The sequence below is a fragment of the Meleagris gallopavo genome, chromosome 7 (genome assembly GCF_000146605.3).
Source record: "Meleagris gallopavo isolate NT-WF06-2002-E0010 breed Aviagen turkey brand Nicholas breeding stock chromosome 7, Turkey_5.1, whole genome shotgun sequence".
Taxonomy (NCBI): domain Eukaryota; kingdom Metazoa; phylum Chordata; class Aves; order Galliformes; family Phasianidae; genus Meleagris; species Meleagris gallopavo.
Genome location: NC_015017.2, coordinates 14,730,153 through 14,750,068, shown reverse-complemented (window position 1 = coordinate 14,750,068; position 19,916 = coordinate 14,730,153). Strand labels below are relative to the sequence as shown.

At 33.9% G+C, this 19,916-nt stretch overlaps 1 protein-coding gene across 1 annotated transcript in view; it reads right to left on the bottom strand.

The window, feature by feature from the left end:
* Nucleotides 1-19,916, bottom strand: part of TTN (titin) — a 235,702-nt gene that overhangs the window by 120,983 nt on the left and 94,803 nt on the right. The window contains 32 exon segments of the mRNA XM_031554287.1: nucleotides 283-363; nucleotides 575-655; nucleotides 1,275-1,358; nucleotides 2,520-2,603; nucleotides 3,363-3,443; nucleotides 4,031-4,372; nucleotides 4,571-4,654; nucleotides 4,880-4,963; nucleotides 5,172-5,249; nucleotides 5,819-5,920; nucleotides 6,766-6,849; nucleotides 7,060-7,155; nucleotides 7,415-7,495; nucleotides 8,082-8,168; nucleotides 8,363-8,446; nucleotides 8,659-8,736; nucleotides 8,930-9,007; nucleotides 10,885-11,214; nucleotides 11,414-11,497; nucleotides 13,578-13,649; nucleotides 13,950-14,033; nucleotides 14,960-15,037; nucleotides 15,262-15,339; nucleotides 15,644-15,703; nucleotides 15,973-16,056; nucleotides 16,317-16,391; nucleotides 16,574-16,648; nucleotides 17,486-17,563; nucleotides 18,588-18,686; nucleotides 18,994-19,077; nucleotides 19,249-19,329; nucleotides 19,528-19,605. Coding sequence (XP_031410147.1) covers nucleotides 283-363; nucleotides 575-655; nucleotides 1,275-1,358; nucleotides 2,520-2,603; nucleotides 3,363-3,443; nucleotides 4,031-4,372; nucleotides 4,571-4,654; nucleotides 4,880-4,963; nucleotides 5,172-5,249; nucleotides 5,819-5,920; nucleotides 6,766-6,849; nucleotides 7,060-7,155; nucleotides 7,415-7,495; nucleotides 8,082-8,168; nucleotides 8,363-8,446; nucleotides 8,659-8,736; nucleotides 8,930-9,007; nucleotides 10,885-11,214; nucleotides 11,414-11,497; nucleotides 13,578-13,649; nucleotides 13,950-14,033; nucleotides 14,960-15,037; nucleotides 15,262-15,339; nucleotides 15,644-15,703; nucleotides 15,973-16,056; nucleotides 16,317-16,391; nucleotides 16,574-16,648; nucleotides 17,486-17,563; nucleotides 18,588-18,686; nucleotides 18,994-19,077; nucleotides 19,249-19,329; nucleotides 19,528-19,605 — 3,129 coding nt within the window.

Sequence of the window (19,916 nt, the reverse complement as noted above, 5' to 3'; positions counted from 1 at the left end):
AATTATTGCATTGGCAAGTGCTCGTTAATTTAACATGTGAAAAGTGCTGCTGAAATATTTTCTATTTCTTTGAGTTAGCCTTTCCTTTAATTTCCTTTAATCCCCCTGTATGCATGTTCTCTTCCTCAGATAAAGAACATAAATTACTCATACAATAAGAGATGAAATGGAAGAAAACTGTGTACAGCACCTCCTATTGCTGTTCAGTAAAAATGATGGATTTCTCACTTGTTACCTCAATTTTTAAAGAGATTAGAAAAAATCCATTATGAGATTATATACCTTCAGGTGGAGGAGCTTCTTCTTTAGGCACAGCAGCAGGTATTTTCTTAAGTGAGACTATTTTCTTTGTCACTGCAGGTGCTTCAAAAATATTACATGTTTAAGAACATTAACAAAATGTAAGTAACAAAACAAAGAACAAATGACAGACACACAGTATCTAATGAAACATTAGAATAAGAACATCAAGTGACTGGAGCAAAGATAGAGTGATGATGGTATGAATAGCTGACGTGTAGGTTATTATTATGCATGTTGCTTTATTTATATATGGTTTTAATAGTTAGTGTACCTTTAGGTGCTGGAGCTTTTGGCTTAATAGGAATAATAGCAGGGAGCTCTTCTGTTGGAAGATCTTCATAAAGTTCTGGCTCTTTAAAGATATTAGCATATTTTACATATTTTAATATTACGTACAAGACAAGATTAGAAAGAATGCTTAATATGCAGAGACAAATACAGACAAATAACTGTTTGAACATAAATTTAAATATCTAATTTCAACCTGATCATTTGCCTACACTTTCTAGAAATGGTCATTCCCAATGTGTAAAATACAAATTTATAAAAATATTTCATTATATTTTCTAATTATTTATTTCTTGTTTTAGATGCGGTACTGTATTTCAGTTGAATTTCCCACACCCATATCTGGAATTAAACATCTATATTCCAGCTCAAAAAATTATTTAAGTCATACTCAGATCAACTCTTAAGCCAGCATCTGCTTCAATCTTTTTTTTTTTCTTTCCTAATACAGCTGAATTGTTTTCCCAGATCGGAAGTGGAAGTTTAATTTCTCTCTTATTTACATTTATTTCACCCAACAATAGTGGAGAAAAGAATAATGTTAAAAATCATATCAAAATGTTGGGGGCAGAAGATTCATGGAAATTACTTAAAACTAATTAAAACAATTAGAATTAAAACTAGAATGTGAATCAAGGAATTCTCTGCAATTTACTGCTCGGTTAGATGTATCACTGATGTACCTTCATATAAAGGAGCTTCATCTTCTTTAGGAATTAAGATGGGTACTTTGTCTTCAAGTACAGCACTCTTATCAATCTTGGGAACTTGAAAAGATATTAGCTTTCTTTTAGTAATACCTCAAAATAATTTTCAATTTTTAAAATCCCAAAGAGAAATCAACCCAGATAACTAAGTTCCCAAATACTGAGCATTTTGATGAAAGAAACATTCAGTCTAGAACTGTCTTGCTGGAACAGTGAATTATGTAGAAAATGCATTGTTTCTGCTTTCAAAGAGCATAAGCCATTTGCTTTTCTCACTCTGTCTTTTTGCCTTTCTTTCTGACACAGATGACAACCTCAGTGGTTTGAACTTACTAGCTCTTGTGCTATTACTTCTCTAGGAATATCATGACTATACTTGCTTTAAACTCCCAGTTTAAACTAAATTCACATCTACATCACAAAAATTAAGTTTTCATGTCTGGATAGTGTAAGTAGAGTAACTACTCAGCATGTTTTTTTGTTAATAAATCATCATATTTCTGTCTAGCACATGTATATCACACATACGAAATATTTGAATGAGAGAGCACTCAGAGCTGAAGCAACAGCTAGAGACTAAATTACACTATTCTCGTGGTGTAAAGAACACAAGGATCATTTTAGAAGATATTAGTTGGGAAAAAACAGTCCAAATATTTCCTTTCCAAAAAATCTCATAGCTAAGGCTCCTTTATCTTTCATTTCAGATGCACATGTAGGTTTCTTTTCTTCAGGGACAGCTCTTTTGATAACAGCCAGCCCTTTAAGATCTTATCTCCTCTTAGGGCTTTTAAAGTTATTTGGAAGAAGTTAGAAAAAAAGCAAATCTAAGACAGATTCATGAAGCAACAGAGGATTACATGCTTCCTGACAGAATATTTATGTTAATTCTGAAGATTAAACAGAAGAATAACATACTTAAAACATTTTCTTGAAAGACAGACTTAGTTTTAGCTGATGGAATCTGTGTCCTTTTCAGGAGGACCAAAAGTACTCTTACTTCTGAACTTAAAGACTGAGGCACATATTTTTCAAAGCAACACTCGTGTCTTTTCAACAAATGACTTGAAACAAACAGACCAAAAATGACTCAATCACAAACAACTGAGTAGAGCTTCATAGAGACATAAAACACAGATACATATTTCTCAATGAATAATGAAGACAAAAGACTGAAATCAGAGTTCATGATTCAATGAGGACAACACAGAGGAAGTATACCTTCAGATGGTGGAACCACTTCCTTTTTAGGAACAGCAGGTAGTACTTTCTCCTTTGGAACAGGTTTCTTTGGCAGTGCTGGCACTTTAAAGACATTTGTAATGATTTTAAGAATTTTTGCAGTAGTAATAGTAAAAAAAATGCAAACAGTGCAATGAGTAAGAGAAGAACAGTTAGAATTAGAAAAACACAAAATAGAGTGCCTTTGGTTGCTATTGAGTGGTAGCCTTAAGAGCTATCCTCCTCAGCTGTTTTGCAGGGATTCGCACAGCTCTTTGGTAAACTCAATACAGTGGGATGGGCCTTAATAAAAAACTCACCACAAGGTGGGTTTCTCGCAAATTAAGAGCTCTGAAGAGAAAAGTAAAGAACTCTGGACTACAACAGGAACTCTGCTAACATGTGCTGACCATTGCTGTTGATAACAGTCTTCGTAGAGACTGACACTGAGAACACATATCAATATCAAATCCACTCCAGCATATAATTAGGTTGAAGAAATTAACTGTCTTTTGGGATTCTGTGGGAAAATAAAGTTGACTGCTTGATAGACTTTTAATTTACACATCTACTTGTTTTCAATACTTAGATATAAAATGTCAGTAATACTCTGACAGCAAAAATTAAATCTTGTAGGTCCTCCTCCAAATGCCTTTGCTCTCAGAAAGAATTTGTCCAAGTTTTGATTTGTTAAATAAGTATTTATCTTTAATAATTAAGTACCTTAATCCCAGTCTTTGACAGTACTGAGAAAAAAATTAGGTATTTGTCAAATTTACTGCATTTGGGGATTCTGAGAAGACAGAAGACTGCGTTTTTAAATTCCTCTTAAAGCTCATGTACCTTTAGCTGGCGGAGCTTCTTTTTTTGGAACAGGAACAGGTACTTTTTCTTCTGGCAGAGGTCTTTTAGGCACCTCGGGTACTTTAAGAAATATTTCAATAGGGATTTTAAGTTAGTTGTGAGGAATTACAACAGATACAAAGTCAGAAAGCAGAGTAATCATTTAATTTAGAACAATTATCTCATCTATGCTGTCAAGAGAACAGTCACTAGTCTCAGAACTTGAGCAATGGTAGCTAAGGAATATAAGCGTACATCGTTCTGGTTCATTTCAGATACAATTTTTGATAGGCTTGGTGGATCCTATGATTTTATAATCACACATATAAAAGATAAGAAAGAAAGCCATGCTTGAATTTTAACAGCTCCATGATTCATTGGAACTAAAATGTACAAAAGAAACACATTGACACAAAACAGTATTGAATCCAGACTGAAGCTGAACTGCATCAGAAAAGTATCATTTACTTTGTTTGTATCACATCTACCCTGGTTCAACCTTTCCATTCCACTCTGGAGAGAATTCCTTAGTAATAGCGAATGGATTTATCATCATCAGCTGCAGACAGAGTAGTACAAACAGGGAAAAATATAAAGAAGGAGGCTTAAGCAGTAGCTAGAAACTTAAATAGCAATGATAAGAATAAAGAAATCATGATATGATGTACCTATAGCTGGTGGGATTTCATAAGTTTCCTCATATGCTTCCTCATATTTCTCATAGATTTCTTCTTTCTCCCTAAATTCATACTTCTCATAGATATCTTCCTTCTCTTCAGCCTCCAGTTCATACTCTTGTTCCTGGATTTCTCTGTATCTCTCAGGTACTTCAGGTTCCTCATATGCTTCAATTTCTTCACTTTCCTGAACCCCCTCAAATTCTTCGATACTTTCGTACGTCTCATATTTCTCATACTCTTCATATGCATATTCATATTTCTCTGCTGCAGGAACAGGAGCAGGAGCCGGAGCAGGGACTTTCCGAATGGGTTTCTTGGATATTTCAGGCACTTTAGAGATGGTATTATTGTTAGTACATTTACAATTATTTCATTTCATTTACAGTTGGACAAAAACATCCATACAGAACAGAAAATATTCGTGATAACCACAAGCACTATTTATTTCAAAATTAAGAATGGTACATATTCCAGAAGATTTTAGGAAGAGAAAAAAAAAATGTTTGGAAGAAAGAAATATATCTGTACCTTTACTTGGAGGTGGTTCTTCGGGCTTAGGAACAATGACTGGTACTTTCTCTTCTGCAACATCTCTTTTACGCACCTCAGGGACTTTAAAGATATGATTTTCTTTTAGCAATTAGAAGGAAAAACTTAAAGCAATATAATTAAAAACAAACATGGACAATAAACAGCTTAATGACTTCACAATGCAAACATTGATAATGAAGAGTTTTAACATAAATTAGAGCAGAAATCTCATATAACAGACAAAAGGTAGAAAGAAGCTCAAGAGTCTTTTTTAGCATGAATATAAATGATCTGGAGCACATGTACCTTTTGCAGCTGGAACTTCCACTTTTTCAGGAGGGGCAACAGGTACCTTCTTTTCAGGAACAACTTTCATAGGCACCTTGGGTACTTTAAAGATATAACCTGACTTCAGTGTTCTTGTTGCACAGTTTTTAAATAGACACAAACCGAGACACTTTCCAACAGCAGAACAGAAACTCACAAACAGTGAAGTGACAAACTCAGTACAACACAGACCTATTAAAAGTCTTGTGCTAAGCTCAGCTTGTATGAAGAATGCTATCTATCAACAACACAGAATTTACAAATGCAATACCTTTTTCTGGTGGAACCGGCACCTTTTTAGGAATAGGTACCTTCTCTTCTGGAACAGGTTTCTTAGGCATCTCAGGCACTTTAAAGATATATTTTCAATTTAGAATGTCATCAACCAGTATTAACAGTAAGACTACAAAAAACATAGATATATACATAAAGAAATAAAAATAAAGGACATTGGCAGACTTTTTGAAGAAGTTAATTGTTTTGGAGATTATTATTTGTCAGGAATCTGACAGGCACTCTGAGACATCAATACAGAAAGACAATAAGGACACAAAAATAACACAAGTAACAAGCAACATAAAACAAATGTTGCTACTGAATGAGAACAACAATACAGATAGCTTTCCTAGTTATTAATTTATATGCCTTTTGCTGGAGGAAGCTCCATTCTGTCAGGAATGGGTACAGGTATTTTTTCTTTTGGGATAGGTTTCTAAGGAATCTCCAGCTCTTTAAAGATATTATTTTGCAAACAAATATTAAAATAACTTTCAGAGCACTGAAGACACTAAGAAACATGAAACAAGATCACAAACTCACCAATACAACAGTTAAGATTTACATAAAGCTCAGAAAAAGAAACAAAGTACATTAATTAAGTCAAAAGATCTCATGGATAATTTGCAAGCAGTGTTGTACCTTTTGTTGGTATGGCTTTCTCTGGAATAGTTTCCTCTTCTTTCTCAGGAATAAAAATAGGAATCTTTTCTTCAGGCACAACTTTCTTTGGCGCCTCAGGCACTTTAAAAGATATTAAGAACTTTTGCAATGTTCCAAAGAAAAATTGACAACGTAGAACAAAAAGACACCAACTTTAAGATAGTTACTTTAACAGTAAGTAACACAAGGGAAACTCAATTCATTACTTTTCATTCCTTTTCCAAAAATAGCAATTTGGTTATGAGGAGATTATGTGAGAATTTACTTTCACCTAATTCTTATACATAATTATTACCAACTGTATTACCAATGTAAGCTGCAAGTGAGTGGTTGTAGAAGATTTTTTTTAGTTTCTAACATATATCCTACCATTGTTTTCTTTTCAATTTTGTTCTAAAAACTCAGCTGCTTAGGTAGACTTTGCTCAGCTCTGAAGAAGTGGCTTCTGAGTAATGTGCTTCCACATCAAATTTTGTATTTAGGATCCATCTTCTGGTTACTTACAGAGCCAATTCTGTTTTGACTTTTTTTGTGTATTAGTAGGCTTGAGATTATAACATAGACTTTCAAAATGTATGCCAGAATGATCTCCATGAATTGAAGAATTTTGAGATAAAGTCCCACAGGACATTATTTCAGGTACTTTGTTGAAACGTTGTGACTCAGGAAGATGAATTATCACTAACAATATCACAATGAATTCTTTAATTCATGGCAAACATTTAAAATTGAAAACAAGTAAATCATTCAAGATCAGATTTCTCAGCCCACAGAAGCCCTACATGAGATCTAGCACTCCAGTATTCTACAGTGGAGTAGCAGTGCTAGAACCAGGGATGTGGCTTCACATGACTATAAACTGATTCCACTGAAATATGAAAATGTAAGGAAAGAGAATTATATTCACACACTGCAAAATGATATACCTTTAGCTGGAGGAATTTTCTTTGCTTTAGGAACTGCAACATGTACTTTTTCTTCTGGTACAGCTTTCTTGGGCACTTCTGGCACTTAAAAGATATTGTTTTGATAAGAATTTTTCTATTATTTAGAACATCACAACTACTAAAAAATACAGAACAAGGTCACAAACAACCATAAGATGAAGAAAACTTCCTTCAAAAGAATGATTAAGGTTTACATTCAACTTAATCACTAGAGATGAAGATCTGATGAACTGAACAGAGCTTTCGGGTAATTTTCAGGAAGGAATGTTGTACCTTTTACTGGTATCTCTGGAATAGCTTCCTCTTCTTCCTCTTCTTCAGGAACAAAAGTAGGTGCCTCTTCAGGAGCAGGTCTTGGTATTTCTGGCACTTAAGGTAGTATTTAATTGTAAGAAACTTAGACACAATATCAGGAGCAGAGAGAGAACTTACACCAAAGCTGAAGAGCACAAATTAGCAAGTACATAGACAATATCAGAAGCAGAGAGACAACTTACAGAAGCTGAAGAGTGCAAATTAGCAAGTACATTTTTAACAGTCTGCTATGATAATATAGTTATATACTAATAACAAACATACAGAAACAACAAGAAGCATTTTGCACAAATTCGCTGATGAGAAGAGATACCTTTGGCTGGTGAAGGCTCTGGCTTTTTATGTACAGGGACAGGTTCTTTCTTTTCTGGAACTTTCTTGGACACTTCAGGCACTTTAAAGACATTGTTGATTAAGAAATTAATTTTCAGTGTAACATAAAATAATAACTGTGTAACTGACATTAAGATAACTACACAAACATGACAAATTTAATTGTGTATGATAACTGATCTTAAAATAACAACTACCGATTCCTCCACAGATATAAATTTACAAACATCTAGATGACTGCATTATAAGTTGATGTAGTAAGGCTAAGGGGAAAATCTGGATGTTTAGGTACATTGTTTATCTTTTAGAGCAGCTGGTTTTGAAACAGCAAGTATTTCAAAATAACTTAGAATTGTAAATAGCTATTATCTTTTGTCCCACTCAAACAAACAAACAAAAAAAAAACAACACAAAAAGGAGACAATACATGACACAAACATGGAAATTTAAAAAGTGTAAAGTAAATATATCACCCATGTTCAACATAAATGTACGTAACACAATCACAATACAGTGTTTTGATCACACACAGGGTAGTGAATAGTTCAGTATCAAATACAATAAGAAGAGGAGTGGGTTTGTTGCTTGTCTTCTAAAACTGGAGAAACAAAACTAGGAATACTTGTTTGAATCAGAAAATGGTGTACCTTTAGCTGATGGAGGTTCTTCCACTTTTTTAGGTACTGGGACAAGTACCTTTTCTTCTGGCACAGGTTTCTTTGGTACTTCAGGAACTTTAAAGACATAATTGCAATTAAAGAATTTAATTTTTGAACCACCATGCAAAGAATCAATAAAAATTGAATGAATCTATTTGAATGACAAAACGAACACACAAGAATAGACTCTTCAAACTAAATTACATTAAAGAACACATGTGAACGAAAAACTTTGCTTTTTAAAAATATTTGGTTAAGAGCTGATATACCTTTAGCTGGTGGAAGATCCTTCTTTTTCTTTACAAGAATTGGAACCTTCTCCTCTTGCACAGGTTTCTTTGACACTTCTGGAACTTTAAAGATATTATTGTAAAAAGAGCCTGGAATAAGCAGCTAAAACACCATGACATAAAAGCCAATAACACTAAACATTTTAACACAAACACACAGAATGACAGTTCTTAAGACCAATAATCCTTTTACTGTCATCTTGCTTAATACAAGTGAGAAGATAAATGAAGTCTAGAAGACCTTTCTGATTACATGTAATTATAAGTTGCTATACCTTTAGGTGGGGGAGCTTCCTTCTTCTTTGGCACCTGGACTTTCTTTTCAGGTTCAGGTTTCTTTGGCACCTCAGGCACTTCAAAAACATTATTTTGGTTAAAACATAACCCACAAGCTATTCAAAACAGAGAAGAACAGAAAACAGCAGCACAAACACATCAAACACAGAGCCCCCTTCCGAAAGAAAAAATAATGCTCAAGTGAAGCATCTGAAACATGGTGTAAGTATATATTCAGAGAATGCCTGCTAACATCAAGTGATGATATACCTTTTGCTGGAGGAACTTCCTTTTTCTTCAGCACAGGTATTTTTTCCTCTGGAACAGCCTTCTTGGGCACCTCAGGCACTTGAAAGATACCATTAATGTCTTAGATATTTACTTCTAAAACAACAGGAACAAGCAAGCAAGCAAGAACTCCTAACACAAATAAATCTCAAAGTCATACCCAAAACAAACAGCTATAATTTAAAATGATTTGAGCACAAAGACAGAGTAAAACAGAAAACAGATTACATTCACTGCTGTTCAGCCTATCCTCCCTGATCAGCCATGGATGCCACCAAGATATTTTCTTTTTTAATTCAAGGATTTATTTGTTGACCCAAAGACAGAGAAAGACAGGATGTGGCTTTTTAGAACCAATTAAAGATAATCGTGGGGAAACTAACTAAAATACAAATTCAACCCTTTCCTCAATTTTTTTGAGCAAATGAAAATGCTAACAGTAGATGAAAACAAACTTTGTAATAAGCACCTGCTTTAAGTGCAGTATTAAAATTTAGGGTTTCATTTTTCTCCTTACTTTCCTCTAGAGCTATGATCCTAACACTTCTAAGACATTCAACAGGCTATACTTGATCATGTTGAGTACGTCAGTTTTGCGCATATATCAAATATATATTGCTGATTACATTTTATTCTTCAGAGTTTTCCAAGTGCTACCAACATGCTAAAAGCAAGCAGACACAATTTACCAATTGATTCAAATCCAACAGAGAACTGGACAAATAGCAAACACTCAGCAGTTTATACCATAATTTGTTGGTTAATGGCATCGAATCAAATCCTGACTCAGCTGAAATAAGCACAAATTTTCCATTTAACTGCACTTTCAACTAAAATGTATACAAATAGCTATTGTACTCCACAATCCAGAAGTATTCATGTAAGTTTTATGATGATGGGAGGAGAATAATCACTTGCTGAGCATATTGAAGAAAGACTGCAGCACGTACAGGTTAACATTAGCTGCTGGGATTGGTCAAGAGAAATTTCAGGCAACCTTAATTTCCCAGCTCAGGAGAAACCTCACTTTTTCTGTGTGCAGCATGGCCTTTTCTTTAATAGGAAAAATGTACTAATCAATTTATTAAAATTATAGAGCAAACAACTTCAAATATAATGTTTACACTCATTAGTTAGTAAAAAAAAACAAACAACCTGAACTTCCTTATGGGGAAAAAAAACTATGGGTTGAATTGATTAATATCTGGAAAATATGCTTTGTGTACTCCTAGACAATTACATCATATTGGAAAACTGGACATAGTTAGTCCATGTCTTTATATTAAGACGTAGGAAGACTTTATTACTAAGATCTTGGCATGGTCTAGTTTTCCTCTCTAAACAGTGAATAACGTGTTCACTCTCTTCTAACAATGTTGAAATTTTATATCATCAACATAAACACAATTTCTGAGGAAAATATCTAAAAATTAAGGGGATTGAAATATGTCAATTTAATAGAACTTTAATATCCTTGGTTTCCATAAATAAATACTCTAACAACAACTACAGAATTTTCAAATAATTTTGAGAGGAAGTCACAGAGGCTTGTGTTCTTAAATGACTTATTTTCAATTACCCTGGCCATTTTCTAGATAAAAATATAATTTTTTGTTACACTTCTCATGAGCAATTCTAAACATTTCAAGCACAGACTGACAGTAGAATTTGACAAGGACAAAATAAAGTCCAATTAAATTGTCTTGGTTATATAGTCTACATGTGAAAGAGGAAAGAACATTTATGATGTGGAACATTTAAACTTGTAGAAGTAGTGAAGTGTAGGCATATAGCACACTTTCAACTCTGTATCCTAGTCATTAAAAGCCTTGGAAAAGAGCAATCTGTGAAGCACATCGGAACACACTAAGACAAAACTATGATACATTAACAGAAGATACTTCTCATTCTCACACAGTCCTATAACTAAAGTATACCTCTAACTGGTGGTGGAGCCTCCTCTTCATATTGGGGAATTTCTGCCTCCTCCTCCTCATATTGAGGAACTTCCTCTTCATAATAAGCAGCTTCTTCTTCTTCACGAGTGACTTCTTCCTCTTCATATTGAGGAACTTCTTCATACTGAGGAGCTTCTTCCTCATAATGACTAACTTCTTCATAATGTTGGACTTCCTCCTCATAATGGATTACTTCCTTCTCATATTTGGTTACTTCTTCATACTGCGGAATTTCTTCTTCCTCCTCATCCTGAGGAACTTCAATATACACCTTTTCTTTTTGGACAACCATCTTGCGTACTTCAGGCACTTAAAAAGATATCAATTAAAAGAATTTTAAAATTTAGCATATACCTCTTAATAATACTAAGGATCAGAAGGTAATGACAAGTAAGAATTACACCAGAGGACAAACAATTCTCAGAAAACAGATCGGTACTCACTATACATGGAACATACAGGACACAGAAAATGTTTATATCATATTTCAATACTTCATCCAGTATACCTTTGGCTGGTGGTCTTGGCATTTTTTTAGGAGGAGAAATTGGTACTCTTTCTTCAATGATAGCCCTTTCTGGTACATCAGGCACTTAAAAGATACAGTATATGTATATTTAAGAATGTTTAGAAGTGGCATTTAGAAGAAAAATATTCTTGTCAAGACAAAAAGAAATGATACAAATACATGGTTAATACAAAAGACAACTGCACTTATTGACACTGCACATGTAATTACAGAACTAAATTAGGCTGTAATTCAATAAAGAAACAATAAATGTTTCAAGATCCCATCGTAAGTGTTTGACATGATTTCTACTTCATCCACTGCTGCAGTGGATGTTACGTCTGCTGATGGGAAAAACTCAAAATCCAAATTCCACCAACTACAAAACCACTAAATTCCATTTGCATCCCCTTTGGCCGTTCTTTTCCACAACAGTGACACTTTATACAACATCAGTAACAGAAAAAAGTCTCAATCACTGTTAACAAAAGGTCTGCAAGGAAAACTCCAGATGAAGATGGGGGAGCATGTAGAAAATGTTGACTGAGTGGATAAGAATGGATAAGATCCCTAGTCTAATTAAGGGTAAAAGATTTCACTGTTCAGTGAAGAAGGCATTACTCTTCTGTCATTTGTTTTACATAATGCCTGGTTTCTTTAGTCATGGCAAGCAACCACTCTATAACAGCAGAAAAAGTTCCAAAAGATTAAGATGCGAATATGCTCAGATTTTAAGACTCAGAAAATTCAGGAAAGAACGTCCACTGTGTTTAAAAAGCATAGTCTCTTCTTTTCCAGCAACAGTGTATGGGTTTTGCTTTCTGGGACTTGGTAATCTGTATCATGGGAAGCTGCACAGAAAATTACCATAGTATTGTAACATCTGGGAGACAGCAAGGCTTGCTAAGTTTGAAATAACTTTGAACTTTATTCTGTCAGATCTGAGATCTTTTTGATCTTTAGGGATGGAATCCATTCTGTCAATGAGAAATTTGAGAATTCTCACTTGCTTCCTTCATGTCAAGCTACAGTGACTGTAGATGCAGAGGGAATGGGATGATGTGAAGACTACCAAGTTTTTAAAAGTTTTCTGGCAGAATTCTTGATTTTTAATTGTAAGGGCCAAGTACATCTACATTTGAAATCTTGAAGTAAAACTGACTGGAACTCCTAACTTTGATTGATTTGATTACAAAAACTGCATTGTGCGTAAATACTCTTGTCAGGAAAAGCAGGTTTCTATGGATTCTTTTGTCACAACAACACTTCTATTTGCCATATCATGGGAGAACAGGTGAATTTGATATCCTTTTGTTTTGACCCTTATTTTCCAAGAACAGCTGGTAAATTACAAACACAGTCCTCTTCTATTTTCCTTACAATATTCATGATCAGCCTGTCCCCAAACCATTCTCCAGTAGACTAAATAAATTATTTAAACTTCACGTTGATGTGGTTATATTATTTTTTCAATTCATACTGATATATTCAGTATGATGATATATTCAGGATGATGATAATTTTATCAACAGCAACAGGAGCAAAAATAGTAAGTGTGAGCCAGCTTGTGAATCATTTTCCACAAATCAATAGATTACTTCCCTAATTTATATGGCAATTAATTTTCCTTAAGAGCCATGAAGTTTCATTAAAACCCTTCACCTGGCAGGTCTGACACATGAGATTATGCTAAGCCACAGCATAAGAATTCCATTTCTTAGCCAGCTGAGAAACTGAGCAGAAATAAAGGCCAATGCTTTCAGATTTTGGTGAGAGATTATTGTCACAGAAGAAGGGACAGAGCTTCTTTTCAGAAAAGGAAAGCATGTTAATATAAATTAATGAAAATGCTGCCTTGTTTTCCCTCAAATGTCCATGAGGTGGCAGGATTTGCAAAGGAGGGTCTAGTGAAATAGTTGAGCTTTCGCTATAACAGTAAGCCAGAAGGAAAATAAGCCTTTTTTGAGACTTAAATATTGCTCTGGGATTCCTTTGGTATTCTACAAGTTTCATCTTTAAGATAAACTAATCATCAATGATATTCACAGAATAGATTATATTTTGGTGTCTTTTTCTTTTTCTTTTTCTTTTCTTTTCTTTTCTTTTTTTTTTTTTTTTTTTGCTGTCAAATGTAAATTTGGACAAAGTTGCTCTTTGTTCATACCTGTGTATGAAATCTCCTCCTTTGTGTGAAGAGAAACGGACACTTCCTCTGACATAGCCCAGTGTTCTTCTTCTGTTGGTATTTTAAAGACAGAGTCTAATTTAATATCTTTTCTGGTGCAATATCATGTACAAATACATATCCCATTAAGTGTTTCTTAGAAAACTGATTATTATTTCCAGACATCTCTCACACCCAAAGTAATTGGGGAAAATATCTCTAGTGTCTTACTAAGATTCTTTTAAGGTTCCCTTGGGATATGCTGTTGGAGCACTAGAACTATAAAAAAATGTGCCAGAATGTTAGGTTTTAAGCTCTCATGGTATTGCTTTAGGGATGTCTGTTCATAGATTAATCCATGGGCAAGAGTACCTTCTAGTGGTGGTGACACTTTTCTTTTTGGAACAGCAACGGGTACTCTTTCTTCTCGGATCATTTTCTTTGGCTCTTCTGGCACTTTAAAGACAGTAGTTGTAAGAATACTAAATTCTTTAAGAAAGAATGTATTTCCATACAAAGCCCATACAAAAGAATAACAGGCAAACAATTACAAGGGAATAGAACAGATCCCCACATCAACGATACTTACAGTAAACACAACAAAAACACAACATACAAACATAAAGACATTTAAATTCACAGAGAAATTGACCAGCTGAATTTTTAGTACATGGTGGCTAAGGAGGCACTGAGTATTTGGGAGAATATTCGTTTGGAGGTGTTCCAAGAATAAATTTCCTAGAGTTAGATCCTTTTGAAACACCTGACAATTTTAGTAGCAGTAGAAATGTAAGCTACTAAAATAATACAGAAAATGTTAGACTCACATACAGCATAAAACACATCAAAAAGCAAACTGCATAAACACACAAAATGAAGATGCAAAGATAGAGATGAAAGATTTCTCTAGGTCCTTCAGAAACGTAATTTAATCACAAAACACATGACATTGAACATACACGACAAAATTACATTTCAAAAACAAGATCAGAGAAGCAGAACACTTTTCTAAGTCTGAAATCTACCACTCTGAAAATTGACTATGTCCTAAAACATTGATACTATTTTTCTAAATGTGTTCACATTTATTCGCTGAGTAAATTGCTTCATTTAGCTCTCCAGAGAACTTAAGCAGCCAGTGTAACCAATGAAGTTACTGGCAGTTTAGAAAATGCAAGGAATTCAGACATGTGACTGTTCTTCATCACCTACTGCATTTTTTGCAAGGGAGAAGACAAAGTTCCTTTCTCATTTATAAAGCTCCTTCTCATTTATAATCAGGATGATAGAGAATGGAATACTAGCCAGGCAGATAATGAGTATGATACACGCATATATCTGACATTTAGAAGTCTTCTCTACTTTGAAAAGAACTTAGATACCTTTAGCTGGTGGAGCGGCCACTTTCCGTGAAACCGGAACTGGAACTTTCTCTTCTGGCACAGTCTTCTTGGGCACTGCTGACATTTTTAAAATTTTTGTTTGTTTTAAAAGATTTTGAATTAGTCACAAACGTTATCAGACGACAAAACACAAAAGCAGAGACCTGATAATTCTTTAACTCAAATACGGAAATGACAGCAAACAACAACAAAACATTTTGTGCTATACAATTATATGTAATAAATACAAATCACCATTCAGAAAAAAATGCTTTCTTATGTAGCTCTGAAAAATTATATACCTCTTTTGGGTGGAGCCTCATCTTTTTTAGCGACCGCAACCTTTTCTTCTGTGATAATTTTTCTGTGCACTTGAGTCACTTTGAAAGAATAAGAATACTTAATTGTAACATTTGATGTGAAGACACATGGAATTTTTTGTACTTCATCTGAATTTGAGTAAAAGAAAATGCTTAGGAAACTTCAACAACAAAAGCAAGACATCACAGAAGAGTGTACTTCAAACCAATAGAGCAAACAAAGCAAACAGTCGGAAGAAAGGAGAGATGCAAAGAGAGATCACAGATACGAGCAAATAAGAACTTCTTTATGTAAAACACATAATACTGAACACAAATACTGTAAGACAAACAAGAAAATGTTTCATGACATTATTCTGTTTACCTTTGGTTGATGGTGGTTCTTCAACAGCTATCTCAAAAGTGGGCACTTCTTCTGGACGTTCTTAAAAAAGATTGTGCAACTTTAGAAAATGGGATTGATCTCACCAACAGACATAACAAAAACATATAAATTGTGTCTCCAACAAGACACAATCCATAGTTCATATAGTAGACAAACAGACATAAGTACATGCTTAATGTTGAAGAAATTCAGTACGTGAGATTTATTTATCAACATGCATGCAGGTCAAAGAAGAAAAGTAGGAATAAATTTATTTATTTATTTATTTATTTATTTATTTGTGCAAGTGGATCAAACCACAGATATACCTCTTGATGGTGGAGCCTCCACCTTCTTAGGAACAGGGACAGGTACTTTCTCTTTTGGAGTTACTTTTTTATGAACTTCAGGCACTTTAAAAATATGAGTAAGATGCGAAGATGAGAAAGAATAAGTTGTAATGTTTGTAATTATCTACTACATTGCTTTTTGTCATTTTTTTTAATAGTAGCAATTTACTGAGTTATTTTCCATAGTAGAAGATGGAATTTCAGACAATCATTCATCATTGAAAGCAGACAATACCCATGACAGCATAAAAAGACAGTATGATAAACACTATCCCCTTTAAGAGGCAAGTATAACATCATCCAAATGAGGAACTGTTTTATACCTTTAGCTGCTGGAGCTTCCTTCAGAGCAGCTGGAATTTCTGGTTCAGGGGCAACTCTCCTAGGCTTCTCAGGCACTTTAAGAGATTATAACACATAGTTTTACAAAGAAGAATAGTATCACTTTAGCATACACACATTTCCTTAATGTAAAAACCCACAAATGTACAGAAACACATAGTGGCAACATACATTCAGAATAATGACACAAACAATGAGACAGAAACAACCACTGTTTTTAAATGAAAAGAATGTATACCTTTAGCAGGTGGGGCTTCCTTTCTTTTAGGCACAGTTACCTTCTCTTCTATGTAATAAGACTCTTCTTCAGTCACTTAAAAATAGTAAAATAAAAATACTTGAATTTCAGTATTTGACATCTGTTACTGTCTTTACAGCACTGGTATGTAACAAAATATTTGTAAGACAAGAGTAAGCAGTGAGAATTACTAAAAGACAACTCTGGTGTCTTTTAAAATCTAGATTTTTACCCTCCTGCTCCCTCTGAAGCCAGTGGAACAAGTCCAAGAAACTTATCTTGTATTTCTGTGAATTTGAAAATCTGGCATACGAAGTGCCAGATCAGAACTTTCCATTCTTGTGTCTGTTAGTACACTACTATCAGGACTTGTTCACTTCAAGAAAGCTTCCCAGATACTTATAAAAAGAAATCATTAATTCATTGGATAAAGTTATCCCTTGTAAGTACTTTCCATGGTGTTGCTTTTGAAGAAAATTGAGACAATCAGTGTGCATTACTGTTCTTCACAGAATTATTTTAACATAGATAAACTCAAATTGGGAACAATTTTATCAGTTTACTGTCAAATGGTATAAGAAACTGGAATACATCATGAGATTCTGAAGGGTCTTTACTTCATCCAAAAAACAAGGTGAAAGAGTAATTTTCAAGAGAGAGTAATTGTAAAAAAATAAAACAAAAATAAAACATCAAAGAGACACCTCATTTTCACTGTATCAAGGCAAGAGTAATTACACTTTCCAAAAGCAAGACAAATTGAAGACAGAATGACAGTTTATGAAATATGAAACTTAAGGCATATTTGTGCAGCAGTAAAATTTCCTTTTAAATACAGTAGATCTTTATGCTATTTTTGATACAAAATAAAATTTTTTGTTGTTGTCTAGTATTCTTGAATTGTGATCATACCTTCAGAAACCTCCTCTCTGTGAATGGAAACAGATACTTCCTCTGTTTCTTCTTCAGACCATTCTTCAACTATTGGTTCTTTAAAGAAAATATTTAGTTTTTATTATTTCTGGTAAATGGATGAATGGTTCAATGGATGGACAAGGTGAAGATCACATCTTAAAAGTTCTGTATTACATCATGCATATTGTATAGAAAGTGCTGAGCACACATTTATGATCTGCACTAAGTGACCCATGTACCATATTGTGTACTGCTGTCTCTCTCAAATATTTTTCACATGTCAAATGTCAGCTCATCAGAATGCCTCAACTCCCCAGACCTCCCCCTCACAACAGCTGATGTGGGGAAAGAATTAGATGTTGTTACTTGATCTAGCTACATGAAAGTAAGAAGGATACAAGATAAGGGAAGGTCATGAATTGAAAGGAAAGCTTGTCATATATGTCTACAAATATGACTGAATAAGGGAAAAATCAGCTTGTTCAGGAATAAAAGACTGATTAGCAGGGGAGAAAAATTAACAGTATATCAGCATATATGAGTATACGTTAGCATGGTCGTATTTTAAATACATAACTTCCATATCTTCCAGTAAAGCATTTGTATTTTTATAGAACATATAAATTATGTTGACAAGCAAATCATTAATGGCATATGGAAAGTCAAAATGTTGATTTCATCTATCTTGAAACAGATGAACTTAAAACAACTGATCCCAGCCTTTTTTGAATATGAAGAGTATGAGAATCTGAACTAAAAGAGTTCTTGTGGAGAACATAATACCTGCAAGACTGCAGAGAGCAAAGTGGGGATTACAAGAAATGGATAGCTGTGGTCCTAAGTGCTGGTATCTAACCTCAACACTATACATCTATACATCTCATGAAAGTTTGATGGTAAGATTAGTAGTTGTATTCCCATACATTTCATGGGATGTTAAGTGCATTCAGAAGGTATTAACTAACTAGAAGCCTATAAAACATTCCTACAGAAAACTCATTCAAAATAACTAACACAAAATTCTTGCATATTTTGGTCTTAGAGCAAGAGGCTTCTAGAAGAAGCACAGGTTTCTCATTGGCATTTGTTAACAATCTACCTTCAGGTGATGGGATTTCTTCTGGAACAGCAATAGATATTTTTTCTTCTGTAATAAGCATTCTTTCTTCAAAAGTTGCTCTCTTCTGCACTTCAGGTACTTTGAAAGATAATAGTATTAAATGGATGATTTTCTAATGCCAGTGTGAAATCCACCTTCCAAAATGCAAGTAACTAAATTTCCAAAGAATTGCTTAAGGGTCTTGAACAAATAACACAACAGAGATTCAACACTTAACATTCATATTTTTGTAAGTAATGTACAATACACAAAAAAATAACCATTGTTTTACTGTCACTAAATCAATACTGTGGAATTCATAAAGGAAGCACAAATCAATGACAAGACAGAACATACACATAGGAGCTAAGAAACAGCATTTTATTTATTCTACTGGAAAGCATACCTTTAGCTGGAGGAGCCTCAACTTTTTTAGGAACAGCAGGAGGTACCTTTTCTTTAGGGACAGGTTTCTTAGGAACTGCAGGCACTTTTAAAAAAAAACATTTAATTTTAGGATCTAGTAAGTGCAAAACTTTCAAAGGCAACATGAAACAGAAATGTATTGTTCAAAAAGAAGATTACACAGACAATTTGTTTACAAAGCACAACTGACTAAACTGAGGGAAATGTTTATGATCTGAAGACTAGAAGACAATACCTTTTGCAGGTGGAGCCTCTTCTACTTTAGGAATCTGAGGCAATTTTTCTTCTGGTACTGGTTTCTTAGGTATTTCTGGTGCTTCAGAGATATTAATTAAACAATATTAAATAAAATTACAAGTGTCTCAAGACTACATCTAAAGACAATTATCAACAAAACTGACACAAAAAAACCACGTAACTAGTATTACTGAAGCACAACTGAACTCAGATTCACCTAACAATAAGGAACAAAATTAGACAAACAAAATGCTTAAGATATTTGATTTAAGTATACCTTTAGGTGGTGGAGCTGCTTCTCTTTTTGGAACAGCAACTTTTTCCTCTGGGGGAGCTCTTTTGGGCTCCTCTGGCACTTAAAAAACATGAAACAAAACAATTGAATTCCATGTTTCAAAGATCTATTTGAGTATTTTATGAATGCATCAATTCATAAGAATATCAGGACACGTCAAATATCACATAAATATTACATTTAACACAGAGAAATATAAGACTAACATACAGTTGAAAAAAAAGTTTATCTATTCAGTCACTGGAAGCCTCTAAGGTGCTTTGAGACTGATTCCTTAACTTGAGAGAGCTATCTGTTACCTGACCTTAAAAAGTGTTACATGTGCACAAACAATTATACATTAAAAAAAAAAAAGCCTGACAAATACACTT